The following is a 25,501-nucleotide window of genomic DNA, read 5'->3' on the forward strand; positions in this document are numbered from 1 at the left end:
CGATTCTGCTTTCCGATTGGCTGTAAGCAGACGTCCGTCAAACTAAACGCACGCCCCTTATTCCCCGGTTGGTACATCTTGTTCTCTGTCATATTTTTATGAATACAAGGCGTCGCACTGCGTTAAACTGCTTATTTTTTAGGTTTACGCTTAAAATTATCCACACATACGGCTTTATTTCTTACAGGCTAACGTCTTTCTGTCTGCAGGGAATGGTGTTATGATGTGTTTATGTTATCTGCAGTATCTGGGTTGCTGATGCAGGTCCTCTCTGCCTATTGAAATACCCCCGGATTACCTGGATTACATAGAAAATATAAAGCGAAGTGGTATTATTTCATCACAGGAGAACTGAGAGGCAGCTAACAGTTAATAATAAACTGACCCTCACATGTGGACTGCTCATTTAAGTGCAAGTAAAATCAAAACGTTGTGTGACTGCCCAAAATTACTTCTGCCAGGGTAGGCATGCTTGAAAAAAAAATCCAATAGAAGCAGAAAGTAGCAACTCTCATCTGCAACAAGTTGTGTGCAAAAATTATTATCTTTCCATAACACGAAAGTGGAAGAGCAGCCATGACTAGAAGTTTTTCTCTTGTAAAGATGATGCTCAAAAAGTGGCAGACAAGAAAAGTTAAATGACTAATTCATTAATTCAAAAGATTTATTGTTGCAACTGCAGGCTGGAAAACAAAGTACAAACAGATTAAATTACAGATGAAGTCCCTTCATGCTATTCAGAAAAATGAGAGTTAGGAATGAGCAAAATAATCACATCATAAAAACTATTGTGGTGGAGTGAGGATGAATTCAGTAGTTTGGTGGAGTCCAGGATGAAGATGTGTGATGACTAATGTCCAGGTTCTCAATCAGTATGGGGAAAAGTACGGAAAAGACAAAACATCTGACAAATACTGTAAAAAAAATAGATACAGCCATGACATTAAAAAACACTCATCTTAAATAGTGCAATATGAAATATCTCTAGCTGCTTCATCTCTTCCACATCTACATTTGCAACACGTATGAAGCAATGGAGCGCACAATTATCATAAATTATCTTCTACACAGTACGTAAAGCTCCTCATGTCAGCATGTCGGAGCCTCCTTGGACAGGAGGAAACCCCAAATATCAAAGGTTAGACCAGCACCTTGTATGGTAGCTCCCTACCATAAGTGCGTGGATGAAAGGCAAACTCTGTTGCTGATATGATGATATATTCAGTGGAACAATTACAATTTTGCCATACCATTTAAAACATGGTAGCTATCCCTTTCATACTGTATCCTCAGTTACATCAGACCATTGTGGGAAATATTGCAAATCAATGCGTAGAACTGCTTTGTGGCTATACTGACTCTATAATTTGTGCACCATGTGTTTAATTGCTGAATTCGTCAGAAACAGACATTCCTGTCTGACGTCTGTTACTGTGTTGTGATATATATCCATATCACAATATAAAGTCAAATGTACTGTGGATGTGTTGAGGATTTTATCCATATCTTGCCTTGTCCAGGTAGGCCTGTTCGTCCTGGAGCAGGTGGGGGTTTGACGCCTTGCTCAGGGGCTGCTGATTCAAGGGCACTTCTATTTTTAAAGTCTGGAATTCTAAAGTAGGAATTTCTGAAACAGTTTCGCCTACTTCCAAGGAGCATGGAAAAGGGAAATGACCTTAAAGGGTCAAAACTCTACCAATACATGTGGTTTAAAGTGTAGTCTCACAGTAAAGTTGTTATAGTAACAATGTGGCAGGAGTTTTGACACTTTAAGTCCAGACTTTTAACCCGCAACCCTACTGTAACTCGACTTCTCCAGCTCGAGAGAAGCCACCGGACATATCACAGTGCATCATTTCCCTCCTCTTCTTTACGACAGAAGCCCATGTTCTGCTTTTTCACCAGTTCAGCATAAAGGCCTTCTTTCTTCAGCAACTCGTCGTGACTGCCCTCCTCCTTTACCATCCCCTCACTGAGGACAATTATATGGTTGGCCTTTTCTATGGCACTCATCTTGTTGGATATGAGCAGCACGGAGCAGTTGTTGGTCTGGTTCAGCAAAGCTTGGTGGACCTGTGAAGTGCAATTGTGACTTGGTGTTACATGTAGAAAATATGAGTAAAATCATGAGCAAAAAACTGAGAAACAAGACTTTTTCCTACCTGGTATTCATTCTCTGTGTCCAAGTCACTGGTGGCATTGTCCAGTATCAGGATTTTGGGACATCTGATTAAAGCTCTAGCGATGGCGATGCGCTGCTTTTGGCCACCAGATACCTGCCCTCCCTTCTCCCCAGCATCTAAGCAACAAAACATACTGTTATTGTACAGTACGTACTGGGAGAAGAGTAACTGTCTTTTGCATTAGACAAGACCACAAAGCCAAAGTGCTGTTGGTTTCAAAAGCACTTAATTAAATTCATCAGCCCCTCCACTACTGTTGGTTTCTGCAGGGTTCACAAAGTTATTAAGACTTTCTTAATACCACATAGAATGCAACTGAGTTACCAGCGGGGACAGTATAGCTCAGAATGATTTACTATTGTACTTGTCAGTAGTATATAACAATTATGTGGGCCTGGGGCGAACCTTTGGGACAACCCTGGCAGAAAACTGATGGATTAACCAATTAAAACTCATTATAGCATTTTATTTTATAGAGTTTTTGCTAAAACTAGTTACAGTAGTTAGCAATAGAGACCGTGCTTGCTGTAGCTGTGTAAGTGCAGACTTAAACCTCCTGTGAACACAATCCACTGTCACAAGCATCCCACTTGTATTTTTGTTTCTAACATCTGCTGACAGCCTGTAGTCTGATACAAAAACATTTTATAACTAATATTACTCTCTCTGCAAGGCAAGAGAAAATATTTAAGACTTTTGTAAATTAAATTCAAGACTAAGTTCTGTACTTTTTAAAACTTTTAAAGACCTGTAGATACCCGACTAAAATTAAATTCTTCCAGAAAGTTAAAAGACCAACCTGTGTCGTATTGATTCGGCAGTTCCAAGATGAACTCGTGGGCACTGGCCAGCTTGGCAGCCCTGAACATCTCCTCATCAGAGGCATCCTTGCAGCCGTACTTGATGTTCTCACGCACAGAGCGAGCAAACAGCACACAATCCTGGCTCACCACGGCAATCTATAAACCAACAGGATGAAGAGGAAGAGACGTCAGCAGCTGCGTAACTGTCACAGCTGACTCTGAGAATGGTTTACAGTGAGAGAGTGGAACATTTCAGTGAACTGTGATTCACCTTCCCTATATTTTCATTCCTCTACAGCTCTGGGCTACTTTAATTTCATTTTCATGTCCTGGCCCCAGCTGCACAATTCACTTACATATTTGCCATTACTCTTGGATTTAAGTCAATTTTTGCAGTGTGACAGTTTAATAAACCCCTCAGGGTGTCTGCACCTCATCCACTCTGGCTGTGGCTTATTATGTCTTTTTTCATCTGTATGTTCAAATAAAGAGAACAGTAGTTAAAGTAGCTAATTCCCAGCTCAGAAAGGTTTGAGAGTGGAATACTGCAAACCATCCTCAGCATCCCAAAGGAAATGTCCTTGTTGTCTTTACTGTTGTTGTTGTTTTCTTGGTAATAAAGGAATTTTTAAAAATAGATCTCTCCTGTGTTATAAATGACACATGTTCAGACATTAACTTGATCACTAGAGAATGAGGAGAGCAGAACCTGCAAAACGTCCTACTATTCTGCTCAGTTTGAGTCAAATTACATGTCAGTGTCAGCTCTTTCCCCATGCAACATGCAAAAATGATCAGTTACACATTGCCAGTGTTAACCACCCACCTTGTCATGCAGGTACTGGTCTTTGTAGTCATTCAGTGGTTTCCCATCCAGTAGGATCTCCCCTGCTAGGGGCTGGTAAAATCTCTCCAGCAGCTTGACACAGGTGGACTTCCCTGATCTGTTAAGCCCCACAAGGGCTGTGATTTGGCCTGGCTTCACCTCCAGAGACACATCCTGGTGGAAGCGAGGAATGTCTTAATGTGATTGAAATCATTTTAATCAGAAATATAATAAATGCACAGGAGATTAACATAAATACATACATACCTTAAGCACAAGACTGTTTTCATCCGTCTTGCCAGAATAGGAAAATCTAACGTTTTTGAACTGAATGTGTCCCTTAAGATTTTCAGGGGCCAAAGTGCCATCTGGGGGTATTTGAGGTTTCCGATCCAAATACTCAAAGATCTTCTCAGAGGCACCGATTGCCTTCTTCACTTCTGGGTAATAGCGCATGACAGCCTGGAAGAGAAGCAGTAGCCTAGTGAAGGTCGAGTAAAACTAGACACTTAATCATTGATATGACTGTGAGATACTGTGAAGGAAACAGCTAGCTGCTTCTTGGCCTGCGGCTCACCTCAACTGCAGAGGCAAACTGCAGCTCATAGAGGACGAATGACACCAGGTCTCCACTGCTAACGGCCCCTCTGGTCACAAGAGTCCCTCCGTAGTACAGAATACACACCTTCAGGGCCAGAGTGGTCATCTGGGGGAACACACAAAGTAGCTTATAGAACATCATACGCCTTATTGTGTTAAAGTACAGACTAGAGAGCACTCTGTATGTTACACAGCTAGCATGCTACCCATATCAGTTTAAGAAATTAATGGACTTGCATACGTACACAGAGCATAAGAGTCTCAAAGGCAAATTTCATCTATACAATGTAGTCAGCAATCTCTAGGTGACACTGCAGACACTACATGCAATTATTCCTTGGCTTAACTCCCACTGTGAAATACAGTGAAAATATAGTAACTGCAGATACTTTATGACACAGCTTAGTATTCAACTCACACTGCTGGCCCAGGTAGAGGCTGCATAGGCTACTGCTTCCTTTTTGTTAAGGGCGTAAGTGTCCTCCAGCCGCCGTCTGTACCTCTCTGTCTCACCGTCCTCGTTGGCAAAACTCCTCACCGTCTTCATGCAGGAGAAGGTCTCTGTTGCCACTTGGTTTGCCTTGGCCAGTGACTCCTGAACCTTTGCAGCCATTGTCTGAAACAGGGATATAATAATATAAGATCTCTCCTTGAAAAATATGGGAAACTTTGGGGGAACCCATCTTTACCTGGTGGAAGTGTCCGGTGAGTTCAGGTATGACCCAGATGATGGGCAGTCCCATGCAAGTGAGCAGGGTCATTTTCCACGACTGGCTCACCATGAAGAACAAGAGGAAGCCAAAACGTGCTGTGTACCACATGACGAGACTTAGTTTCTCGCTCAGCGCCTCGCTCATATCGTTGGTATCCGTGGTAATGCGGGACACCAGTTCACCTGAGGTAAGAGTTGTGCATTAGTCTCCTCAGAGGAATTACAGCTTATGTTCAACATCTGGATAATTAATCTGTGTTTCTTTTTTTATCTGTAACTGCAAGGAAAAATAGGTTTAGGATTTATTCACGGTGACCTATTTTATACGACATGTGTACATGATTTACCTGTTGAAGTGGCATCAAAGAAAGCAATCTCCTGTTTCAGCACAGCCTGGAAAACTTCCCCCTGCACTGAGGTGTGTATGAGGCTCATAGTGACGTTGTATGTGAGGTCACATATAAACTCAAGCACAGCACTGAAACATACAACAGAGGACATATTACAGTGTAAACCTCAGAGAATATCAGTACAAGGATATTACTACACTGCTACCTCCTACTTCAGCTTTTCAAATGGAGAATAGTTTTCATTGAAAGTTATCATTAAAGAGAAACATGTCTACATTTTCTCTCTAAACCCAGAGTTGAGTGATTTGTACGTGTTATTATCTGCAAAACTGAAAATCCATGTGAAAAAAACAAACAAAATATGGCAAAAAGCTCAGTTACTTTTAGGGTTTAAAACTACAAACTGCACCACTAAAGCTGAAGATTACAATATCATTTTACTGTAGGTAAACTTGATCTGAATGCAGTATAAAATACACTTATTAAAACCTTCACCTGAAACAGTAAAAGAAAGGAGCTCAAGATCAGAGACACTGTAATATTTGAAGACTTTAAACATAACAAAAATCTAGTGTCTGCATACAGGTGCAGATAAACATACATCCAAATGTATTTAATTACATTTATTTATTTTTAATTTGCTTACTCGCTTGGGTGTATGTATATGAGTATAGAACCATGAAGGTGGATGTGAGAATTCATGAGTATTGGTGTTTGTTTAATTAATTCATTTGGTTTTCTTTTTGTCTTTGGTATGATGACAGAGACCAGTAGCATGATGACAACATTTATAACCTGTTCTTAAAATAAAAAGTTTAATTAGGAAAAAAACCTTAACAAAAATCTGTATTTTACAATTATATTTCTGATATTTCTTAGAACCAGTGATGCTGGAAGTATTTTGTCACAAAGGCTACATTACCTGCCGATGGTCATTAGCGTCATGACTGTGATGGCCTCTGTGAATGCATCAGGTGCTTCTTCATTTATGATCCAGTCAGCCACACGGCCAGTGTACTGAGGAATCGCCATCTCACCTGAGATCAGAGGATTACATTATCACAATATTGATCTCTGGTGAAGAAAGACTGTTAGTATAATTACTGTTGCATTGACCTAAAGAGTCAGCAGAGTGAGAGGAGTGCAGATATAACTGGATGTTAATAGCCTACAGCTGATGCTCACTCACCATAAGAAGAGAGAACCACGAGAGACAGCACAGCGACAAAACGCCAGACGTAGGGCAGCATGTATCCCATCAGTCTCTTCAGAGAGGCACCGGTGTCCTCTTTGGGCTTCTCAGAGGGCATCGTCCTCGTGAACAGGGATGAGATGTATCGACCCCAGGAGAGCAACAGAGATGACACATAAGCGGCTCCAGTAGAGCCAGGCCACTGCCGTCACAATATAACCCTGCAGCACCTGCAAAACAAGCAGCAGGTTTAATACAGGAATACAGAAAAAACACACACTGCTTCAGACAACTCTGACAAATGTTAGGATTAATAGAAGATGCATTAAAATAACTAATAGCTTTCTGTTTCCAGACACTGGTTTGTGTGTCCACAAAGTACACAACATTTCTCAAACAGGGGATTCCTTGTGCTCTTCAGTACTCGTTTGGTTTTGGTTTCAGTCTTGCTCCTGTCCCAGATTCGGTGCCAATTAAATCTTAACCATAATAAGTAATGTGATCCTCCTGTGCCTGGCTGTAAAATCTTGTTTCACAAAAAACAATGAGACAAATACACAAATCAAGTAACTTAATATCACTTCTCTCTAGAACAAATAACACTGGAGGAAGTCACAGTAGCTTAATACATCTGGATTCACACTAAACATAAGAAACTGAAAAAATGCAAACACGTTATAGCAGATTAACCACGTGTGGAATAATTTTCCAATACTTTTAGTCACTGTTTCACAAATGCAAACATCAGATTCTCTGTTTCATGTCCTATCTAACTGAATACTTCCAGGCTTTGACTACTGACTAGATTAAATAAGAAATCATTGAAGAACACTCACAAGGCATCAATCATTATCTTTTAATGAGATCTACAGATCTAAAAGTGGAAAAGTGGAAAAAGTGAATGTGGAATTAAAAGTGGAATGTAAATGTTACAAGTAAAAGTACTTTAAGTTCAAAATCATACTTTTTGCTTCCTCTTTTGCCTCATCACAGGTTTTTATATGTAAATCTTAATATGCAAAGTAGCTAATAACAGTAGTTGCCTGATAAACATAGAGCAGCAAAAATACAATACTTCTCTCTAAACTGAGTGAGTTAATGTACTTAGCTACTCTCCACCATCTACAGTGCCCACCCACCATCTCTGTTCTTTCACATCATTATCTTTAAGGATATCCATGTTTGTTTATCATTCCTCTCGTTCTTTTGCAGCTGAACAGGAAGTCTAGCATCTCTGACTTTTACGCCAGAGCCACAAAGCATCATGGGCCGCTAACATACCTAAAAACGTGTGTCTTCTACCGTGTTAGTGTGAATTATCCTGCAACAAATTGTGGTTTAAAACACAACCAGCATAAAAACACAGCAACCTACCCTTTCCCATGAGTGCCAGCCCCACACCTGCTCCACTGTGGACTGCCCCAGGACCCAGAGGAGAGTGGTGTACACCGGGAAGTGGAAGCAAAGGACCCCCAAGCTCTGGAGCCCCTCGAAGCTGCTCATCCACGGCACACTTCCGGGGTAGGTGAAGGTGAGGAAGGCGAGGAGGCAGGCCCGGATCAACCCTCCTCCCCACAGGGTGAGGAAGGGATGGGAGAGGAGCAGGGGTGAGAAGTGGGCCAGGCGGATGGCGTGCACCACACACACATCCATGCACATGAAGAGCAGGGGGAAGAAGTAGCTCATTTTCTGCATAGTGCACAGGTTCTGCAGACACAGGTGACAGTCAGGGTCAGAGTCAAATCAACACAGGAGGTCAGGGTTTACATAAGCTCTCAAAACATAACTGTAGAATACAAAGCTACATATTTTCTCCTCTCTATTACTGTAAATATATAAACCAGGCTTATAGTTTGCATTTATATGCCCTTGGTTGTCTCATACTTTCTGTTTGCTGCAGATGGTATTCTGCAATTACTTTCATTTTCGCCTGCACTGCTGATTTCTTTGAAACGGTGTGACTGTAACCCTACCACAATAACACACACACAAACACACACATACACGAAAGAAATAGCGAAACACTCAAAACTACAACATTACTATTCCTAATATAAAGAAACAGTCTATGCTAATTTAGTTAGCTAGCCAAGTTTAACGTCTATCGTTACAGCCGTTTAAATCCAACTTACGTTTCCTCTCGACGCACCAAGTTTGTAACAGCAGATGTTTTATATTCGCCTAGAGCTTGTAAAGACTCCGATATTATCCCTTACTAATTGAATTAACAATTTAGTAACCTAACTCCTGACACCGGCAGCCTGACCAGGCGTCAACCGAGCCTAGACTGAAACCGAAAGTACGTTAACTAATTATATTCGTTTACAACGGACGGAAAGTCCCCTAAATTTCGCCACAATGGCGGCCGAAGAAGAACGAGGGATTTGCTGGAAGTAACGTCGTGTTTATTTAAATCCTGCTTGCATAAACTTATTTTAAAAACACCGATAATGTAAAGTATGTTGCATATAATATAGTACAATGGTAATATGATCTGTGTAGTGACGGTGACCCAAACAGTCCAACAGCGACATCGTGTGGCGAGAAGCTGGAACTGCTACTATCACATGAAACACTACTACTACTACTACTACTACTACTACTAATAATAATAATAATAATAATAATAATCATCATCATCATCATCATCATCATCATGTATGAAGTAAAAATCCGTGGGGGCTTATTATAAAACTTCCACTTTACAATTTATCCTAATACTATGAATATTTTTCTCCTTAACATAACAATTTAGACTGCCAAATAAATAGTAATACTGGCCATACAAATAGTAATAATGGTCATGTTGCAATACATACTCCATTACAAGTTAAAGTCCTGTATTCAGGGCAGTTAGTATGCAAGCATTATGTCATCTTTTGTGTTTTTATGTTGTCATATGGGTTTTACTATATTTTATGAGCTAATATTTGTTCACTTTTAAGATTTATTAACCCTAATAAAGTAATTTGCTAAAGTAATTTTTCTTTTGTTATTTGAATTGCATGTTAAATAAAATTATATCTGTCTGTTTGTCTGGAGGTCTCTGTTTTCTGTATATTATACAAACATTGCTCAAGTTGCAAGTTACTATCAACTGGTAAAATAATAATTAGTGTTCAAATTAAAAAAAACTGACATGCAATATAGATAACTCTACAGGAAAGTTACTGTATTGTAATCACCACCTGAGTACAGGAAATTGGGCTCTGGTGAACTGAATTGAACAGAATCACTCAATAAATAAGTCAGTCCTGCAGAAAATTAATCTGCAATTATTTTGACAATCAAATCATCATTTAAATGTTTTCTTGCAGAAATAGAACAAACGTTTTGTTGTTGTTGTTGTTGTTTTTCTCTGTTTTAAACTGAATATGTTTGGGTTTGGAACTGCTGGTCTGACCAAATGAGAAATTTGGCCATCTTAACTGGTATTTGTTTTAGTATGTTATGACATTAAATAATGAATACATTCATCAATAATGAGGCCCCCAACAGACACTTTGAACTCCATGAAAGCTTCCTTCCTCTCCCCTGCTTTCATGTTCAAAGAATGGGATGAGCACAGCTATAAATGTTCTGACTATTTTAAGCAACCACCATAAATCACTAATACTTAGAACATGTTTTGAAAATTCAATCCGTTGTGAAAGATATCTTTATTCATTAAATGGAAGATTACAATTTTGAGGTCCTTATACTTTACTTGAGTGATAGATCTAAGATTAATACAACAGGTAAAGATTAAACCAGAGAGTCTCTTTAAAAAAAATGAGCCACTTGTCCCATTTCAGATGTCTTATTATTATTATTATTATTATCAGTGGTGGTAGTAGTATTTCTAAATGATTAACCGTAAACTGATTTATACCTCGGTCTCCAGTGCGCATGCTCCGACATGGCAGCTGCCTGTGAGTCTCCCCAGCTCCGACACTTAAAAAAATATTTCTGAAAATAAAAAAGCTGAGGAGCTGAAAACTGAGCTGACAAGATGCCGGGCTTCAGTGCCAGAGCCGTGATGGAGTAAACAACCGGCAGCGGGTAAAACTTGTGATCTGGTCTGGATGGAACCGACGGGTCTACGAGACGTTTTCAAATGTATAACACTATGTAAGCAAACACCTCAAATACTACGTGTCATTTTAAAGGGCTTGTCGTAGTTCAGCCTGCATGAAGAGTGACTAGGAATTAGCCACATATAATGTTAGAGAAATGTCTATGACGACCACCATTGCCGCCTGACCTACCTTTTCGATGAATGCCAGGCCCTGCAACGCCTACTTCTACGTAAGCGACAAAAACATCTGGATTTGGACACATGGTTTTGTTGCCTACTGTTAAAAAGGGATGAACAGTGTGTTTCGCTTCGGTTGAGGGTCTAAATACGAGCCTGAAGTCAGCTAACGATTCAGCATCTATACAGCAAACTCAAATAGCCAAAGTAAGAGAGCAATTCTTATTTGATCCACTGTTGTGAAAGGTGTTAGACATCTTATTCAAAACCTTCACACATCTTATTCAAAAACTTCAACTTTATTTGCGAAAGCTGGAAAAAAAAAGTGTTAATTTTACCTTCTTCCACATCTAGACCACATCAGACCAGTTTTTCCAGATCAAAAACCACTAGATTTACCTGTCAGATCTAGTCTAGATTATCCCAGAGAAGGTAAATGAAAATGAAAAACGAAGATTTCCCTGTGTTTTCCCCCCATTTAGACCACTTCTAGATCAAAAACCACTTATTTAGACTTGTCAAATCTGGACTAGATTAACAGGAAGAGTCTTCAGATCATTTAAACCACTGTTTGTGAAACCTATATTTTGTTTGTGAAAGCAGGAAAAGAGTCATTTTGGTGATTTTTTCTCAGTTTTTCTCAGACCAGGTCTAGACAAAAACCAGTGAGACTGGTCACATCTGGACTAGATAACCATATAGACTCTAAAGACAATTTTTTTGATTTTTTAAAGTTTTACACAATGTTGTAAACATTCTTCTTGCTAATTTAGTTCAGATTTGATAAGTCTAAGCACAGTGGTTTTTAATCTAGACCTGGTCCAGTGTTGTCTGGTTTCTCCAGAACTGTTGAAGCTAACTTTAGCATTATAATCTAAAGAGCCAAACAGCCTGAATGCTAACCATGAATGAAAAGCATACTTGTATTTTACCTGATGCACAAAACATCAATGACCTCTTTCTCATGTTTAGCCATTGCAGCAATGGAGGATATTGGTCTCCATCCCAAACCCGGCAATGACCCCCCTGTCCACAGACCCACAGTCACTGAGACTTTTGGGCTGCACCACATCCCACCAGGTGGGTATGAGCTCAGGGTTTAACTGTTGGGATCTGGGTGCCTGGGGAAATAATGAATCTGCCATGTATAGCTTGAGGGCAATAGGGGACAGGAACCATAATGGTTCACCCTGGGGTATCATCAGGAGGTTAATGTGACCGTGCATAACAAGATGTACTGTATGTGTGCTACTCTGTCTAGATCACCTACATGTCTCTGATGCAAGCAGAAAATCTGACATGGATAAAGATGGACCGTCCAAAAAAAGGTCGCACTCGGTGATCAGAGCAGAGCCGCAGATGTTTTCCCAGTTTCCTTTACAGAGCCCGGTGCCTCTGGGTGCTGACACCAGTAAGTAACAGCGTGGTGAGGGCCTGGTTTTATTGTGACATGTACAAGTAGGGTTAGACTGGATGATTTGAGGAAAAGAATCTGCTCAGAAACTGCTAACTAAAGTTAGCAAATAAATGTACATAGTTACTTCCCACCAGTGCATAAAACTGTAACCATGTGCAGCTTGTAAATTCTAACTCATATCCTGCTCTGGACAGTTTTTTATTTTTAGATGCGTAAATATAAATTCATAATGCATAAATTCAAGCATGAATATCTAATATTAATCCAGTACTCCTTCTATCATTATTTTTGAAAAGCATATAAAAATCAGAATGTGGTTCCTGTTTCCCTCACTTTCTTCCTATTTTATCATGTTTAATATTCACCTAGATTATATACAGTATATATTTAAAAAACAAACTTAACTTTGCTGTAAGTTTATCAAGGTTCAGGCAAAATCAGAGGGTTGTGTTTGTGTAGGAGGTGGCATGTGTCATTAGAGCTGGAAATAACATTGCTCAATCTTCCTCAGAAATGAATCCTGACATTACTGAAATATTCTGTACAAATCAGTTTGCATAACTGCCTCAATTACTCATTTGAAAATGTTGAATTTGTGACGGAGCCTTTGTATTCCAGATCAATAATTAATCCAGCTGTTTCTTGTGTTTTTTGCAGCACTTTTTAATACAGCTGCTAAAAATGGAAGCACTACTTTGGATAAGACAGGGGCCTCCAGAAAAACACCCAAAGCCAAAATCACAGATCCATCAAAGTGGAAGCAAAACAAGCAGAAACAGCTGAGGATGGAGGGAAAGGCATACGTGAGCAAACGAAAAAAAGACGGCGAGATTGTGACAAAGCAGCCGAGAACAATGGGATCAAGGTGCACTTCGAACGCATGCAAAAAGGCATCCAACAGGCTTTGCAATGAGATCGATGAGGAGGCCAGGACGAAGGTGTTTGACTGAGTTCTGGCAGCACATGAACTGGGCTCAGAGGAAACTCTATGTAGCAGGACAAGTTGACCGTGACCCTGTGGAAAGATCTCGAGCGGTGGGATCACAGTCGAGGAGATCGGTTTCACTCCGGTATCACCTGATGGTGGAGGGCAAAAGGAAACAAGTCTGTAAGAACATGTTCTTGTCCACTCTGGGGATAGGAGAGTGGTCTGTGCTCAACTGGGTGCAGAGAGGAGTAACAAAAAAGACTGAATCAAGTGAAAACAAATTAGAAAAGAGGCTGGCTGTCCCTCAGTGCCCACAGCAGAATCCTACTCCCTCTGCAGTCAGTAATACTGTGGAAGTCAATCAGGGTGAGTGTTTTTTCTTTAGTCTTTTTCAGCTTCAGATATTTGAACTCCCTATTTATGACATTTCCCTGTTTTTTGCAGAACAAGTAAATTCCAATGACAAAGACAAAAACAGAGCACCAGAACCGGAGGGGCCAGCCAGAAAGAAATCCAGAGTTGCCAAGCCCCTAACATGGAAGCAAAATCGACAGAAGCAACTGAGGATGGAGGGCAAACCTTACGTTAGCAAACGTAAGAAAGATGGTATGACCATAACCAAAGCTCAGAGGACAATGGGACAGAGATGCACGTCCAGTGCTTGCAAAAGGGCCTCTAACCGCTTCTGTGCTGACTTCAGTGAGGAAACGAGGAGCGACCTGTTCACTAGTTTCTGGCAGTGCATGAACTGGGCTCAGAGGAAGATCTATGTGGCCGGACTAGTCGACTGTGACCCAGTGGAAAGAACCCGAGCGCCGTGGACACAGTCGAGAAGATCTGTCTCGATGCGATACCATTTGATAGCCGACGGGGACAGAAAACAAGTTTGCAAAAAGATGTTCCTGTCCACTTTGGGGATCGGAGAGTGGTCAGTGCTTAACTGGGCACAAAATTCAACCCAGAATGGGAATTCAGAGGAAAACACTAAGAAGCAAACGCAGAGGAAGTCTCGTAAAGCCTTGGAGCATGTTGTCCTGAAGGAGTTTCTGGAGAGTTTACCCAAAGTGCCCTCTTACTGCTGCGGGACGTCCATCTCCAAGTTGTATCTGGAGCCAGTCTTCTCAAACATGTCTGAGGTGTATAGGCACTACTACAACCACTGCTTAGAGAGGAAGACTACACCGCTCTCTCGGCAGGTTTTCTGTGCTGTATTTAAAAAGATGGATTTGGGATTGTGTGACCCCAAAAAGGATCAAGGTTGTACTTTTGGTGCGACGGGAAACTTGTTTAATGAGCTTTGGGAGGAATACTGCATGGAAAGAGGAGCTCCAGGGCCAGAGAAAATGGGTAACCAGTAGGAAAGGATCTATGTTGGAGTTCACCGCTGTGTTAATATGAGTTGTGTATTCCTCCATTACCTTCAATATGATCACATACACGTTGTGGAAAGTTTGATGCCAAGACTTTGCCAAAACTGTACTTAATGATCTTGATAATCTCACACTGTCTGAAGCAATCAAGATGTCTTTATGCAGCTTAACAGTTGTTTCACTTAAGTGGAATTATTTAAGCACTACATACAGGGGTCTTCTTAGGTGATGATCCACCGATGGTCAGCGAAGAGTCCGAATAAGTTGTCTTGTACATCACCTTTTTATCTGGTCTTAGCCAGCTCTCTATCCCTCCCTCTCTGACTTCTTTCACCAAACCATTTTTGGTAGTGCCAGTTCTGGCTATGCTGTGTTACAATCCCTCCGGTCTGGCGATGTCATGTTGCAATCCCTTTTTGGCTTTAAATACTTACCAATAGTGACCGCATCCATCCTCCATACCGCTTCTTACAATCATTCTTATCCTTAGTTACCATTGATACAATTAATCATTACTTTTAGTAATATTATTAGTACAATTATTCTTTAACTTTTATACTTTGAGTCACAATCAACTGTTTAAATCACATTTGATGATTTTCATACTCTCGTGCAAATCTTACAGTGTGCCACCAAACTTCCCTTTTTCTAAGGCTGGCACGGCTCTCTGGTACTTTACAGTCATGTCATAGTCTTACCGTTTTTGCTTAGTCACAGTGTCATATGATTTTTCATGTATTACATTCACACACACACATAGTACAATGATTATAGTGCTCACATTATACTGATTTCTAAATAATTCATTAAAACTGTGCATCTTACATCCTTTCTTTTGGCGCCGGGAGTGGGTAGATCTAAACCTTTCTTGACAAGTCCTATCATAGGAATTCACAGTCAAGTTTTCTGGACTCAGCAGCTGGACAAAACAGATGTGTGTGCACGTGCTTCTACACTTGTTTGAAAAGGTCAAATTCAAACTACACTGTCCCCTCACACACTGAAGCTTTCTGCACACCACAAAGTAACGGCTCTTCCAACAGTTCACAGTAAGAGCCACAAAAGCGCACACACACAGACACACGTACATAGGGTTATCGCCCTCCTATTCTTCTCCACACAGTGGCAGGAAGTTGTCCAGATATCCGCAGGGCCTCTGAAAAAAAAAAAGAAAAACGCGAGTGTACAAAGTAGGCTGGGTGGTGTTAGAAGGTGTTGGTGGTGGCGGTGATGGACTTGGGCGACTTCACTCAGAGTTAACTGTTCGCTGTGAGCAGCAGGGAATCAGACAGTGTGAAAACGCTGTGAGTCACAGCCTGAGCTCCTGCAGATCAGAGGCAGGTTTACCCAAACAGCCGGACTGGACTGCTGAGTGAGAGAAGAAATAAGGCCCCACAGCTGGTGACCTGAACAGCCTGAAGATGTGGGCTCTGAGGATGTTTCTTCTGCTGGGACTGAGCTGGACAAGTCGAGGTGAGTCAGCCACTCTGTTCTCAACAGATTTATTTCTCTTTCACCCACATCATCAAACCGAATCTTACAACCGGTTTGAAAAAAGTGACGTGTTAATGTGGTTTACATTATAAAATTACTTGTTCACACTGACGCCAAGTATTTTCACTGAACAATATGATGCCGAATAATTAATTTCTTGAAAATAACTAACAATATTTTGGAATAGACTTGTTTTTTTATCATAGCGTATGTCTTTTTTATTGTCCTTTTTACTTAACAGTTTATATTAACAGCTTAATTTCCTTACTTACGTTGTTTTAATATTTCTATCTCATACATTTGTATTTATGTAAGTATAAGGATTTATATTTTCATTCCCTCCGCACCAGGAAGTCCCTCTTTGCTGATCAAGTGAAACGAATGTGTAAAACACTTAACATGTCTAATTTCAGCTCTATTGTCCACGCTTTTTTTTCTGCTCTGATTTTATGTTCTCGCACACACCTGCCAACCCCATTGTCCAACTCCATCACATTCCTCATCGCCACGGTGACGACCTTCGACCTTTATCAAGTCCCCAGCCCACTCCATTTCCTGTTGCTATTCGCTTCTCCTGGAAACTTCCTGTTTATGTCAGCCCCGTTTCCTGTTCCCTTTAACGGGCCGTATCAGGACCCACCTTTCATGGCTTGACCTGCATTGTTATGAATAGTTGCTAATGCTCTGAAACAATGAGTGGTTTCAATATGTGGGTGAGCTGGTCTTGCGATAAAACACTTGTGAAAACAGTTTACATGGTCAGTTTAATTACTGTATAATATCAGGCTCAAGGAGTTTGAAAAAAAAACCCACAAGCGCTGCTGAAATAATGCACAGTTTTCTTTATTGGTGTGAAACAACACTTAAATTTGCTTTAATTTAGTTTTTTAGTTTTTGACACCACAAACAAATAATTTATATCACTACATTCAGCAGAGTCTCTAGTCTCTCACAGTATAAAAATTCAGGCAGTAGGAGTTACGGTCTTTGACTGGCAAACCAGTGTCTGGATCCAGGTACACTTGACCCCAAAGTCTCAAGTGAAGGTGGTCTCAAGTACAGTACATGTGTTTTTGTGTACAGTCCACAACAGGTGTGAAAACTTCTGTACCAAAATCTGCCCTTTTTTGCATCGATCTGTGTTTGTCTCCACAGCTGCATCTGGTGATCCGTGGGGTCAGTGTCCAGTCAGCAGAAATTGTAAGGACAAGTTCGGAGACGGGTCTTGTAACACAGAATGTGTGGAGCCTGAGTGTCTCAGAGACGGCTTCGATTGCCTTAAGGACAGGGGCCACTGCAAGTAAAACACCTTTGTTGTCATCTCCATAGGACTAACAAGGAGACTTTAAGTCAAGATTGTTTTGTCTAATAATTTTGTCTTTCTTTATATCCTTCCATCCCTCCCCATCATGACTTTCAGTCCGGACCACATCAAGTACTGTCGCGATCACTACGCCGACTCCCACTGCGGCCAAGGATGCAACAGTGCCCCCTGTGGATGGGACGGCAGCGACTGCTTCACACGCCAGAGCCCTCAATGGGCTAAAGGCACCCTGATCCTTCACACTAACATCCCACTGGAACGTGGCACCTTCTCCAACAGCTCCTTGCTCTGGGCGCTCAGCGTCCTCCTCCAGTCACCACTCAAGCTGAGAGGATCCACCCCCCTCGCCACCAACAGGAAACTGTTTGATTTTGACCCTCAGCAGCTTGCCGACCTGCTGGCTCAGGCAACACCATCTGACTCAAATGGGTACGTGCTGAGTGAAATGGGATTATAATTAGGAGTGTCACAAATACTGAGTGTAGGTGTATCAGAGTTAATTGAGCTGAGATTGTAGTTTATGTTTATAGTTTATATCATTGCACAGTAAAAACCTAAATAATTTATGTAACGTCAAAGTAAAAGTAGGCCAAACACAGCACCCTGGGGAACTCCATTAAGTACAGCAAGCAAGTCTGAATTGAACCCAATAACTAGTAGGTTTTTATTGATTTTTAGAACTTTTTGCTAATGGCAAATGTTTTAATAGGTCTTTTCACATTAGTGCATGTTTCATATTTTAGAAAGATTTTAATTGGCAAGCATCTGACCTCAAAAATGATGTACTTCCTCTTCCATCCTGTTTCCTCCTCTATTGCTTTCCAAGCTCCCTCCTTTTCCTCCAAGTGGACAACAGGCCGTGTTCCCATTCATCCACTACCTGTTTCCCCTACGCCACCATGGCAGCCAGTTTCCTACGTGCTGTAATGTTACTGAAGCCCACCTCGTTCCCCGCACTCCCAGAGCTGAAGGCCGTCATCAGTATTAGAGGTGTCCGAGAGGAAATAGGAAGCAGAGACGAGGAAACGCCGTTAGAGGAAATCAAAGGTAGGCTCACATGTCCTGTCTCCCGTATGGATGCTGAACACACACACATACACACACACACACATCCAGCTTTGAATTTCATCCAAACAAAACACTATAAAACACCTTTCCTTTTCCAGTGTGTGCATGTGTTCGTCACTGCTGCAGTGTCTCGCATTTGTTCACACAATTTATCTCTCAGATGTAGAGAGGAACTGTATGTACAAACCAAAAATGGCAAATAATACATCAATCAGCAAACAGGGATTTAGATGCTGAGAACACAAAGCAACAATATATTTCTAATATGAAATTTGTATATTTGTTCAAAGCTGCACTCATCTGTATTATTTATTTTAGCAATTAGTTTAATCACACAACTCTGAAGTTCCCACATTTCTGTAGAGCTTCTTTCATTCCTCAATTTTACTGTATTGGTTCACTCTCAACTTGCTCATCAGCTTTGTTTCCAGCTGTGCCGGGCAGCTGTTTCCAGTTCAAACTGCTCCAATAAATCCACTGTGTGCTACCTGTCCGACACTAAACCACAGACTGACAACATTAGCTAGTGAACGTCAACACTGAGATATTTCCTTCAGGAGTTTGTGGAAATGAAAACAGAAAATATTGAACTTATATTGCACGACTCCAAATAAATACTAATGTTGCTTTATGCTCCAGTTCAATCACTTCTTTTCTTCTACTGAAGTTAGACCAACAGTGACTCACTGTAGAGTCGATACAATAACATCTTGTACTGTAAACACAACAATGGCTGTATCTCTTGGCAGGCAAGCATCACCACCACCTGCTCCCAGCAAGACACCACATTTGGTGGCAGAGCAAACTTACAGATCCCAAAACAGACGTACAAGAAGATGAATCTCACAGAAATCTATCACAGCATTACAACATAAATAGTTACAATAGTATTTTTTGTAAAAGAATTAGAATTTAGAATTTATATTAACTAAAAAGGAAGTGAGGAAAATGACTTTGTTTCAGATAAATTATGTTTTATTTTATCCATAAAATGTAGCCAAAACAAAAATTATTCAACGTTCTTTTTTTTCTGTCAAAGAGCCGAACCCTGTGTGGTTATGGGCCGTTGTTGCACTAGCAATCAGCCTGCTGCTGCTGCTGCCCCTGGTCGTGTTCCTGGTGGTGAGGAGGGTGAGGCAGCGGCGGGCGGAGAGGGAGAGCAACGGCAGGGTGAGACACCGGCCTACAGTCACTGAGAACGACGGCAAAGCCAAGTCCTGGGCACCACATGCGGCCCACCAAGAACAGCGGGTCAGATCCAGCAGGGAGAAAGACAAGATCAGCCTGAGGAAAAAGAAGAAAGCCAAGGAAGCGGAGAAGAAGAGGAGGAGGGAACCACTGGGCGAGGACGCCATTCGAATGCGGTGAGGGGAGACGGCTTGAGAGGATGTTTTGTCTGCTGGGGGAATGATGTCATGCAGACGAATATGGTTTATTCTAAAACAAGTGAGAGTTCATTCTGTGTAGTTTTTACAACATATGAATATCGCTATTTGTCCTTGAACTCTCCTCTCCAGTTTCACAGCAGCAGGGGAACAGAAGCTGCTGAAAAGTGAAATTATTCATAAACTGTCTTACAACATACAAACAAAAGGCCAAGTCTCAACCCTTTTGTCCATGGCATGTATGATTTAATGTTAATCTTCCTGTCATGGTGAACATTCATGATTTAGTGATTCATTTTGATTCATTACTTAAATGAAAATTCAGCAACAACAGTTGTGGTTATTCATTTATCTTTTGTAAGTCGAGGACACGTATCCTGTAACTGCAACTCCCAGTCTGATTGCAGCAGGAAACCTTTGTTGCATGTCACCACCCTCCTCTTTCTCTACTTGTTTCCTGTCTCTATATACAATGGCATAAACATCTTTTAGGAGATATAACATTTTTGAACCATCTAACTCATTGCTGAAGCAGTAAATATCCCTGGCATGATTCTTAAAGACAAAAAATATTGTTTGGGTATGCTGCACAGCTCTTTGGAGGCTCATAAGTCAAAATAAAAAAGACAGGAAAAGACCACAGGGCCACAGCAGAATCTTAATATGCAACATAAAAAACTGTGCTTCTGTTTTCAGGCCTCTCAAAAGAGACCAGGATATAGGAAGTGACACAGACTTTACCCAGAGTTCAATGGAGGACATCAGTGCGAGATGTTCCAGACGTCAGGAAGACGCCACCATCTGTGACCACAGGACCCAGGAGCAAAAACACTACCGAAATGGACCCCCACCGTCCCGCAGACCCATACAGCGTAAGGGTTTTCAGTCATTAAGTCATCCACTCACTCACTCGCTCACCCCTAACTCCTACAACAACAGATTAATCACCTCAGTTTGAAAGATTTGGTTACACACACGGTGTAAGATACTGTGAGTTACAGTCTGAGACTTGAACGACTGCATGGAAACTGTACATATCCCTCCATACGTAGTATTTGTGCATGTTCATCTTTAAAATGATTTTTGGTCTCCCTTAGCTCCACCTAGAGGATGGGAGAGAAACGCCATGCCTCCTCCTCTGCTCAGTCCTCCTCAGCAGGTCTGTCCTCTCTTCTGATTTTATTTCATCCCTGTTGTGAAGCAGTCAGTGTTACGGAGGACTTATAAATACCATTGATGCTGTATCTATTTTATTTCTCTCCCATGTCTTTATGTAAATTAGGACATGTTCATGTTCTTAGAATTTAGGAACATTTATCTGACTGAGCTGTTTCAGTGTCTGTCCTGATTTTTTTGTTGTTGTTTTCTTGCTTTTGCTTGTTTTAGTTACCTCCATTAGTCTCAAGTCCTGTGTTTGTTAACTGTTTTTGTTTGTATAGACTGTATAATATACATGTATATATATCATAGGAGGTTTACATTCATCATGCATTGATTGTCTTTGCAGTCGGCAGAGTGGTGTGGCCCAGATGGATCAGTGGTTCTGATCCGAGCCGTGCGTAGCGGGCTGGACAGAGTGGTTTTGGAGCTGCTGCGAGCAGGAGTACCAGTTAACAACACTGATCACACTGGTAATGCATCCCTGTCAAAGTTACTCATAAGTAGTTTGATACCTGAAAGTCGGACTCAACCACAAACCTCGAGCAAATAGTATTTGCATGTAATTCTTGGTGCCAAGAACTGTAGTCAATGATATTTAAACTATAGTTCACAACAAGGAATTATGTGCAAATGCAGTTCCATCATTGCCTGTGCAGTTCACAATAAGATCCAACCATTTTCCTGCAAATATTACGTCATCACTGAGGTCAGGAGCAGAGACTGACAAATTCTGCTTTAGCCCCTTCATGCATGAACTGGTTGTAAATGTTCAAATCTACATTCAGTTAATGGCTCTGTGAAGCTACATTAAGCTAAGTGCCAACAGCAACATGCTGATGTTTTAGCTCTCAGAGTATTTGGTCAAAAAATATTGGACCAATTAAAATCTTGACCTGATGATGGCGCTAGAGGAAAGGCTAAGGGATCAGCAAGGTTGCTACAGTTCACCCTGATGGGGACATGAATGTCTGGACTGTATTTCATTATAATCCATCCAAGATTTTTTGAGACAGGTTGCTGAAAACAACAACATAAAAAGTTAGACAAAAAGTTAGATTACCAGAGTTACTGGGCGTCATTTTCATGGCAGTTCATCCAGTTAGTTGCACTGCCATCCGTCGAGCCGCAGCCCCAGCGCTGCTGATGAAAATGACTTAATTTTACCTGCCATGTTTGAATGCCATGCATGAATGGGTTAACGCTCACCTTGGAGAAAAATAACACGTACAGACATTATTTTCTGACACCTGTACACTGAGGGGTTGAGTAACTGGTGTAACTTACCCCGTCTCTCTCACGTCCTCTTTTTGTGTCCCTCCACTCCCGTCCTATCCTCTCCTCTCCTCTCCATGGCTTCCATCTCTGCCTCTCTTTCTCCTTCTCCAGCTCCCCTGCTGCCCTCCTCTGACTCAGAACAAAGTTAATGTGCTGTAGAGCTCAAACTCTGGTCGATGGACATATTAACTTTGTGGCTCATCCCTCTCCTTCTTGCTTTTGCCGTCTCTTAAACCTCTGTCCCTCTAAACCTCCTGTGTTTTCTGCGTTTATGTCCCCTCTCTTCGGCTGAAGCGGTTCATCTCCACTTCCCTTCCCTTCATTCTTCCCTCTCTTCACCACCTGGGCTCGACTCTGTTGTGTAATGGTTGTTCATTGGCTGACTTACTCCCTCCCTTCTTCCCCCTCACCTCCACTCACACTGTCTCTCTCAGGGAGATCAGCCCTGCACTGGGCATGCTCAGTAAACCACCTCTCCTTAACAAGGACCCTCATACGCTATGGGGCCGCTGTGGACCTGCAAGACAACAAGGTGAGCTCTCAAAGTCAGAAGTTGGATTAAATATCCTTAAAACATCTCTGTCGTATGCCATATTTATGATTACCTCTCTGCTAGGGCGAGACACCGCTCTTCCTTTCCGCCCTCCACGGTTGCTATGACACCGCCAGACTTCTCCTCCTTCACGGTGCCAACCTCGAGCTGCACGACCGCAGGGGGCGTCGGCCGATCGACGTGGCCAGAGAGGGCATGCGTCACCAGGTCCTGGAGCTCCTGCTGGCTCACCAGATTCAGAGAGGGCCTGTTCCCGTCGACACGGCCAACGACATGCTGTGGGAGGAGCGCGCTCTGATGTACTCGCCATGGGTCGGATCACAAGGCCTGCCTGGAAGAAGTGCCTCCTTCTCCGGGATCGATAGGGCATCGAGATATGACCCCACCACCACAGAAGTAAGGTTTCACATGTGATAATACTTTATAGTAAGGTCCTTATAATTCAGAAACATTTTGAAGATTTCAGTCTAATATCATGATGACTTTCTTCTCTTGCCAGCGATTGGTCGATGAACAGAGTGCAGTACCCCTCCCCTCAGAACTGGCGGCCGCAGCTCAACCAATCAGCAACAGCGCTGGTCCCTCCAAGAGTTATGGGCCGCTCCCCTCGGCCAATCAGCACCTTACAGGAGGTGACCTCAGAAGACGAGGACCGCGACAGGCATCAGGAAGTCCCCAGAGCTGCGACACCTCACTTCCTGTCGCCCCAGCCGGCCCCTCGGCAGCGTTCCTTCTCCTGCACCCAGCATGCACTGCAGCGCCGCTCCAGCGCTCACCAGCCGGAGCCCAATTATCTTATCGTGACAGACAGAACAGCCAATGAGCCCATAGAAAGAGTCGTTGTTTCACCTCCCACAGATGCCACGGCCCAATCAGATCGCCAGCAAGTTGCTAACGGCGACAATCCCAGCAGAGCCGAACAAGCGGCGATGAGTTTGACGAATACAGAGCAGAAATCTAGAGGTGAGAGGTCAAACAACACTACTGACGCCACACAAACAGCCTTGTAGAGAAGAGGAACGAGGAATGAAATTTCAGCTGCCTCTCCATTCAGCCTGTAAAAGGTAGCACTGAAGAGGATGTGACTATGATGATGGTTTAATAAAGCTGCGCTGACAGAGGGGCACTGAGTTTTAGTTTGGCAACAGACTTATTGTATAAATCTCAATGCAGAGCAGAAGGCTTTGGCCCTCAGCTGGAAGGAGTCCAACCTTGATTTAGTGAAATTCTGGAGATGTCCAGTTTGCATCTGTTGGTCGTCACCTGACCCGTCAGATTACTTACTGTTACATCCACTGTCCAATGAATGCACAGTAGCAGCAAACGGAGATGTTCCAGCCCAAAGCACCCACACACAGTTTTCACTCAGCCTTGCCTAAATTATTCTATTTTTTACTACGGAGGGGGATGATGTTATAACTGTAAATCTTTGTTACATGGCACAGTCAGTAGAACATGTTTGACGTGAATGCCAGTCAAACGAGATGAATGTGGAGACTGAACTACACTGTATTCACGTGGTCTCGTCGTGTAACAGGTTGCATTCTGATTATTGCAGAAATATTGAAGGAGAAATCCTGAGAAGAATCCTGTCGATGCATGCAATAAAGTGACTTTTCATGCAACCAATACAGATTTTTAATTTGTTTTTAAATCTTTTTACATCCTAGTCAACATGAGTGTTAACCCAGTTTACCCTCCGTTATAAATCAGAATGCTGATAGTTACAATTTCATTATATACCAGCTTCTTTTTACCACTATACAAGGATCAAACATCACATCTTAAATACAACAAAATACCTGATAAACTTGACAACTAAATAAAACAAGGGTAAAAAAAAAGACATGACATTTTCAGTTAGGTCTTGGTGAGCTTCACTGGGAGGCAGGGAAGTTTCCAGCAGAGCTTTCATCCACACTGGCGCGTGCAGGTGGGTTTCAGGCACGCGCCAGCGTGGATCAAAGGGTTTCCTGGGTTTATCATTTAGCACCTCAGAATCAAATGTTCGTCTGTTATGACAAAATACAAGTTGCTGTAGGAGAAACGAAGCTGAAAGAAACATTCTGCTCCTTTGCTTTTCAGAAGCGAAAGTATTACTATTTTACTTCAAGAACAATTTGAGCTAAATAGAGAAAAGTAACCAAGCAGCTGGAACAAACAAAATCATTTTCAGCATCATCACATATGCTTCTATAGCTCGGCTGAAATTCAGTCTGTGTTCTTCCTTTAAATTTCACACGCTAAATTTCCTGCCTCAGATAAGGACACGCACTGTTTCGGGGGGAGGTTTCCAATTCTTTCTCGTGGGAAAAGGGGAAATGGTTCTGCATTTACAGCTTTACTACCTGTTAAAACTCATACATCAGTGGAAAGGCTGACGCAGAGGGGGGAGACACTTCCCACGTTCCCACGCGCATTCACCTGCGATTGAGGTGCAAATGAGATAGAGACTGAGAGGAAAGTTCCGCGGTCTGAACAGCTCTTTAAACGGATGCAGTTTAATTATCGGAGAACGTGCAGCGCTTAGTTTTAATTTTTCTGCAGTAAACAGCGACTTTGTCCATAACTGCAATTTCTTATTCTCAAAATAAACCTCTTTTTAAAACGGGTAAAACATTTTATC

The 25,501-nt window shown here is 41.8% G+C and overlaps 2 protein-coding genes across 2 annotated transcripts; one reads left to right on the plus strand and one right to left on the minus strand.

Moving 5' to 3' along the window:
- Positions 1–650: 650 nt before the first annotated feature.
- Positions 651–8,967, minus strand: tap1 (transporter 1, ATP-binding cassette, sub-family B (MDR/TAP)). Its single transcript, XM_018700102.2, is given in 14 exon segments — positions 651–2,073; positions 2,163–2,299; positions 2,983–3,142; positions 3,813–3,986; positions 4,080–4,274; positions 4,390–4,518; positions 4,831–5,028; positions 5,102–5,307; positions 5,472–5,602; positions 6,397–6,511; positions 6,664–6,844; positions 6,846–6,896; positions 8,041–8,373; positions 8,799–8,967. Coding segments are annotated over 13 exon segments (2,229 nt in total). The 5' UTR covers positions 8,362–8,373; positions 8,799–8,967; the 3' UTR covers positions 651–1,842.
- Positions 8,968–10,550: 1,583 nt separating this feature from the next.
- notchl (notch receptor, like) lies at positions 10,551–24,504 on the plus strand. Its single transcript, XM_018700074.2, has 15 exons — positions 10,551–10,776; positions 11,873–11,980; positions 12,162–12,311; positions 12,975–13,611; positions 13,690–16,088; positions 17,265–17,409; positions 17,530–17,862; positions 18,260–18,480; positions 19,541–19,865; positions 20,583–20,758; positions 20,984–21,045; positions 21,394–21,517; positions 22,757–22,854; positions 22,939–23,271; positions 23,375–24,504. Exons 5-15 carry the CDS (start codon positions 16,037–16,039, stop codon positions 23,696–23,698), a joined length of 2,193 nt encoding a protein of 730 aa, XP_018555590.1. The 5' UTR covers positions 10,551–10,776; positions 11,873–11,980; positions 12,162–12,311; positions 12,975–13,611; positions 13,690–16,036; the 3' UTR covers positions 23,699–24,504.
- Positions 24,505–25,501: the final 997 nt, after the last annotated feature.

The sequence above is a fragment of the Lates calcarifer genome, linkage group LG15 (genome assembly GCF_001640805.2).
Source record: "Lates calcarifer isolate ASB-BC8 linkage group LG15, TLL_Latcal_v3, whole genome shotgun sequence".
Lineage (NCBI taxonomy): Eukaryota > Metazoa > Chordata > Actinopteri > Centropomidae > Lates > Lates calcarifer.

What these genes read in the sequence shown, in the direction of transcription:
- notchl (XM_018700074.2), top strand. Translation starts at nt 16,037, where the DNA reads ATGTGGGCTCTGAGGATGTTTCTTCTGCTGGGACTGAGCTGGACAAGT. An exon ending in TGCTCAGTCCTCCTCAGCAG is followed by an intron (nt 21,046 to 21,393) that starts GTCTGTCCTCTC and finishes TTGTCTTTGCAG; the next exon opens with TCGGCAGAGTGGTGTGGCCC. An exon ending in TAACAACACTGATCACACTG is followed by an intron (nt 21,518 to 22,756) that starts GTAATGCATCCC and finishes TGTCTCTCTCAG; the next exon opens with GGAGATCAGCCCTGCACTGG.